Raw genomic sequence first — 6,277 nt, forward strand, 5'->3', positions numbered from 1 at the left:
AATGACTCCTGTAAAAATAAACCGGTGACCTACCACCCTCCCCACCCCCCCACCCCCCTCATTCGTGCGTCGCGAGTTTTACTTTGAAAACCCGAACGGGGAGCGCTCTTTTATTCTGCCCGGCTTGATTGTGATGAGGCAGCCCTGCTGGAGCGCGCAGTCCGAGGATAATCGCAGGTGGTAAAGGGTTACAATCCGCCGAGAAGAGGAGACAGAAGCAGGTGTTGATTTGTATCCGAGCAAGCGTTAATCTGCCTCCAGATTTTCACCCTTGGATCGAGGTTGTTGTGTGTTTTGTTGTTGTTTTTTCTCTCCCCCCCCCCCCCTCGATGATCCACAATGCGGTCCTCGGCTTGGTTCTTCGCCAGTTGCGCTCTCATCCTCTGCACGCTCCGGCTGATTGACGGGGCCACAGGACAGCGGCAGTGTAGTGAGGTGAGATGCCACAGTCGATCAATAAGGGTTCGTCCTATTTCACTGCATCCGCTTTTATTGTCAGAGCTTTTCTACCGGGAAGGGCAATTAGGGAAAAAAAGAGCACTGATTTGGCTGCTGTGGCTGCTGACAGTGAGTAGGCAATAAGATTAAAAATTGATGACACATTTCCGTACCGATTTGTGGTGTAAAGTTTAAATTCATTCCCTCATCACTGCAGCAAAGATGCATCTTGACCATTGCTCTCTTTGTAAGGAGATCAAGTTTGAACTGCGTGGAGCAGCGTGAATCTCTGATGTGGCCTGGTGAGTGTGGAACTTCACTGCTCAGTGCTGTTCATGCTGTTATCAGTTTCCTGCATACTGGCCTTTCCTTCCCTCTGGTCTGGCTCAACTCAACACCTCCTCAGTCCTGACTGGCACCATGGTCACACACAAGCACACACTCAGATAGTCCCAAGATAGAGGAGCAACATTCCTCAAAGTTATTGTCTCACTCTCTGCTTTCACACTGGCAGGGAGATTACTGTAGCTCCCCAGTTAAGGCCTATAATGGTGCTAAATGACTGCGCTGCTGTGCTTTAGCGCTTGCCTGGGATGACAGCAGGATGACTTAAGAGCTGATGCCAGTCTCATGAAATGTATCCTGAAGCAGAGGCTCTCATGCTGAATTATTGTGTGTAATGAGTATTGAAAAATCTGCCATATTTACTACAGCACTTGTAGGAGTCAGTAGATAGTGTTGGTTTAGTGCAAGCATGTTGTCCGTTTATTAGTGTTATGTCTTGAATCGCTGCAGCTATAATGTTAAAAGAGAGTTTGGTTATGTTCAATTTGGCCTCTTGTCCTTTTGTCGTCCGTGTGACTGTGCTTTATCACGAGACCCACAGACCAGCAGGGAAAATCATTCCACACAGACACAACAGCCTGCATGCGCCACAGTGTCAAAATCTGGTTTGGCTCAAGGAGCAACATTATGTAAACTGTCAGAAATCAGGCCACCCTCCTCTGTAGACAGGAAGATGGTGAGAAGCATTGTGGAGGCGAGAAAACCAAGCTAATGGTTTTCACTCCAGACCACAAATTAAAACTGTAACACATGATTATTAAATGTTCATCCTGAAAATGTGAAAAGCTGCCGGTGAAACGCCTCGGCCTGTTTTACCAGGAGCCCACCACTGCCATTGCCCCTGTTCCCATCGCCGTGGAGATGGTATGTTATGTATTCAGGGCAGAAGAGGGGCTGTGACTGGAGACATACCACTATAACAGGCAGTTATGTTTTTTAAGCCTGAGCAGCTGGATATGAAAGTTAATTTTAGTGTTGGTTGCTAATGCAGCGCCAATCCTTGTAGTCTGCTCTGATTTGCAAAACATTCTCACCCAGAATGAGATGACTCAGGGATCTGATTTGGGTGGATACCACTTGCGGTGTGATGTTTACTGACCTACTCTGGCCTACATTTGCTCATTGTATTTGTCCAAGGCTGTCGTGGCGACTGATTTCTTATGCAGATGTTTTGTGTGTGTGTGTGTGTGTGTGTGTGTGTGTGTGTGTAATTGGCAGATGGACTACTACTATGAGTACACAGAGTGTGACAGCAAAGGATCTCGGTGGAGAGTGGCCATCCCGCGGAGCCCTGGGGCCTGCACTGGACTACCAGAGCCAGTACGCGGCACAAAGTGCAGTAAGTAAATGTGTGTGTGTGTGTGCGCGCAAGAGGGTGAAATTTTATGTGTGTATCTCACCTTCTTATCAGTAGCCTGGAATTTCCATCACAACAACCTGAATGGACCTGTTTGGATACCCTCCAACCAACCACAGAGCGAAGCCACAGGCCCATAATCTCAAAATAACTTCTCAAAAAACTGCCACATAATTGCTCTGTGCTGGTTTACTTCACTAGTTTCATCATTAATGGGCCATGTCGTCTCTCACAGTAATTGTATCAGCATCTGTCACCAGGAGGAAATCTGTCCAAGTTTCTTACTATAAACTCTTAGAATAAAAGAGAGTATGTTTGAGACATTGGTGCTTTTGAATGGTCACAGTTAGTCAGAGGCCCAGTTAGGTAATCATTACAACCAGTGCTAAACAGATATGCTAAAGAAAAGGTGAGTCATTGGGAGTATTCTTCTTTTCGGTGAGGTGGGCGGGGTCGGGTTCGGGGGGGGGGTAGTATTCACAGACCTTATCTCTGCCTTATCACGATGGAGCCAGGAAGACAGACTTTAATTGTGTAAAAGCACACTAATACAAGGTGGTCATACAAGTTGGTTCTTTCACTAGAACTAGAACAGGTTTTCCCTGCTTTTTTTTCTAGCCCTGCTTCACTAATGGCTGAATTGAGAGGTGACTCAGAATAGGGTACATAATAATGGCCTGCTTGTGTTTTCTAATATGCATATTTACACAAGTAGAAACTGCATAAAATGGAAATGCCTGCCCTGATGTGAAACTGAATGTTAATTTACCTTCATTGTTAGACTTCAGCAACAAAGTTCCTTCCACATTGCTTGTAGCCATTTGCGGGTTCATGAACACCCTTTGTGACTTTTAACAATTTCCTTCTTCCTGTTTAGACTCTTAGAAAAATCGCCGAAAGGACACCAGACATTTGCTTCCTTATAGCAATTTGACAAACTGTCTTGATGATGCTATCTATTGCATCGTAATACAATGCAAGACGCCCAGTTAATCAAGTTAACTGTCACCAAAGGAAAATGAGTTCCACGGCAAACTATTCTTAAATCAAATGACACCTGCAATACAAACACTTCAGGTTGTGCACATTAACACACAATACTTGTGTGAACAACACTACAGATTGCATAATCACACACATTTTCTGCATAGTTTCCTTTGAAGCAAAAAGAGGCATCACAATAACATTTGACCAGATCAGGTATGAGGAAAAGCTGACACTGTTGAAACATTGGCAGGTGCAGAAGACACTGGTTTATTCACTGGGGAAAAAAGTGCAATGACGAACACAGTGTGTAACAGGATGTAAGGATTAAGTTCCCTCATCACTGAGGCTGCATTATACTAAATGCGGCAGTGATTCGCATGACCATATCTCTGTCATCTTTATCTCTGTCTGATTTTATATTGTATGATATTTGCAGCAGAACAAAAGAAGCTTAGGAATGATTCATTCAGTGTTTTTATTCTTCTTCTTCCCATCTCTCTGTACCTCCTCTCTCTGTATCCTCCAGCCTTTTCATGCAAGGCTGGGGAGTTCCTGGAGATGTCAGCTCAGGAGTGTACCCAGTGTGCAGCAGGAAGCTATTCCCTTGGCAGCGGTATCCGCTTCGACCAGTGGGATGTCATGCCTACTGGATTCAGTAGCCTGGCAACCTCGCTGGAAAACAGTCCCCGCAGAGATGACAGGCTCACCTGCAACAGGTGTGTGAGCAGGGTGCAAGAAAACCTGAAAGCTGTTTTTTTCTGTGTAAAATCAATTTTATATATTTTTTTTTTCTTGCAGTTCTTCCTGGATACCTCAGGGAAACTATCTGGAGTCCAACAGGGATGAATGCACAGTCTCTCTCATTTATGCTGTCCATCTGAAAAAACAGGGCTCTGTCAGCTTTGAGTACCAGTATCCAGACAACAACCTGCTGTTTGAGTTCTTTGTGAGTTTCGAGCATTCATTAGCTTTATCTTTTTGCTTCTGGGAAAATTATATTCATCGATCTGTCTGTTTAAGTGGATGTGAAGTGTGTGTATACACTGCCAGTAAAATGTTTTGGGATACCCTGGAGAGTACTTCAGTATTTCTCTTGTTAGATCTCAAGCAATTCACTCATCATGAATGCCCTAACAGTGTATTGGCCACAATGTTAATGTTAATGCTAATGGCAAAATGCTAGATCTATGTTACTGATCTGTTAAGAGCGCCCAAAAACACCTATTTCACTTTACTCTGTAAAACAAATCGATTCCTCTGTGTAGCAACAGCTCTTCTATTGTCTGCTGTGAGCTGACATTTATGTCACATGATGAGTGTTGGTTGTGTAAAAGTGCTCTGAGAAAGAACCTGTTTCTGTTAATGGGCTTTTTTCATGGCCTAACACATACTGACTCGTCATAGCATAAAAAGCAATTACATTATTAATGGCTGTATTTTATTTACTGTACTAGTTCCAGGGCCCTGGTGTTGTGTACATGCTGACTCAATGCGCTCACAGAACAGAGCCATAATTGACATTATTAGTTGCACGTGTGCTTTTGCTGCTATCGCAAGTTAAAGGAGTCCCTTAATTAGCATTTAATTGATGGCAGGTGTGCTGAAAAAATAAATATCTAAAATGAATCCTAGTGACTGTATAGGTAACTAAGGACATTTTAGATGTTTTTACATAAATTTTCCATAATAAAAGGCAGATGTTTTTTGTTTTTTTAATTTAACTAAATTTCCCTTACAAACAAGAAAAATATCCCCTCAAAGAAGTCTGTCTGAAGACAAAAGTCACTTGCATGAGTGTTTATAATAAATATAGCAGTAAGAAAGCCTCAAAACCTCATAAATAAGGATAATTTCAGCTGATGGACACTGATCGTGCGTGTGTGTGTGTGTTTTAGATCCAGAATGACCAGTGTCAGGAGATGGATCAGTCTGCTGATACAAAGTGGCTCAAGCTTACCAATCATGGTGAATGGGCGACCCATACAGTAAGTGTTTCATGCCGTGAGATAAACAATAGCACGGAGAGCATCTGTAGGATTTTTGGCAGCTGGCCTCGGTCTTCCAGATAAATGTGTTGGTTTTAGCGTGAGCAGCAAGAACTGGGTGGATAGAAGCAGGAAGCCTGTTAGTACACAAAGAGTGACATTGGCACTTGTTGTTGTGTCCAGTATTTTTCCAGTCACACTGCAAAGTGGCAATTCCTTTTTGTGTTTAGCTTATGGTCAGGTTTGATAAAATACATTTTTATTTATGTACACCGTTTGAAGTAGAACATATTAATTCAGTCACATAACATTTTTCTCCTCTGCATTAAAGCACCTTGCATGCATGAAGTTATTGCTGAATATGTACTACTGACTGTTTAGTTAGATTTTATTTTCAGAATATTAATTGTACATCTCTTATATTATATTTCCATTCAAATTAAATTACCCTATGCAATGAAGGCTTAACTCTAGCAATTGAGCCTGTATCATAATTGGATGTTATATCTCATTAATTGAAGTTACATGAAGCAAACCCAGACCATACTGCAGTGTAGTTCATGCCACAGCTTCACTGATAATACATAAAATCGTGTATTCTAGGTAAACCTGAAATCTGGCACCAACATCCTGTACTGGAGGACAGGTGGAGTCCTAATGGGGTCCAAAGTGGTCAAACCTGTTTTTCTGAAAAATGTTCAAATAGAAGGTCAGTGACACATCAACCCCCTCCCTTCTTGCTGTAGTCAGTGACAAATGAATGCACTAATTAAATATTTCCTTTTCATTCTCTGTCATTTCCTTTTACCAGGAGTTGCCTACACATCAGAGTGTTTCCCATGTAAGCCAGGGACGTTTAGCCATGTCCCAGGTTCCTCCACATGTGATCCCTGTCCTCGGGACACCTACTCTGGCCATGGCGCAAGCTCCTGCACCCCCTGTAACACTACCACTCAGTATGCAGGTAAGAACACAGTCTGACACACGGAAAATAATTAGTACACACATTCAGCATTTCAAAGCTACGATATATTGAATTTTTTGGAAGAACATAATGAAACTGCAGTGGAGTATTCAGTGTAGCCTAATTGTTATCTGTGCACATTAGAAAAACAGCCAAAGGATACAAAGAGAGTGTGTCCTATTATCAGCCACATTAGTCAGA

At 42.7% G+C, this 6,277-nt stretch overlaps 1 protein-coding gene across 1 annotated transcript in view; it reads left to right on the forward strand.

Annotated features, from left to right (window-relative positions):
- The first annotated feature begins 66 nt into the window (after positions 1-66).
- si:ch211-233h19.2 (uncharacterized protein LOC565175 homolog) overlaps positions 67-6,277 on the forward strand; it is a 13,661-nt gene continuing 7,450 nt past the window's right edge. The window contains exons 1-7 of the mRNA XM_035664341.1: positions 67-435; positions 2,002-2,122; positions 3,654-3,843; positions 3,926-4,073; positions 5,023-5,112; positions 5,716-5,821; positions 5,924-6,076. Of these exons, the coding sequence (XP_035520234.1) occupies positions 340-435; positions 2,002-2,122; positions 3,654-3,843; positions 3,926-4,073; positions 5,023-5,112; positions 5,716-5,821; positions 5,924-6,076 (904 nt within the window). The 5' untranslated portion in view covers positions 67-339. The remainder of the gene's footprint in view (positions 436-2,001; positions 2,123-3,653; positions 3,844-3,925; positions 4,074-5,022; positions 5,113-5,715; positions 5,822-5,923; positions 6,077-6,277) is intronic.

This window comes from Morone saxatilis, unplaced genomic scaffold (assembly GCF_004916995.1).
Source record: "Morone saxatilis isolate NCDOM2014 unplaced genomic scaffold, NCSU_SB_2.0 Contig2, whole genome shotgun sequence".
Lineage (NCBI taxonomy): Eukaryota > Metazoa > Chordata > Actinopteri > Moronidae > Morone > Morone saxatilis.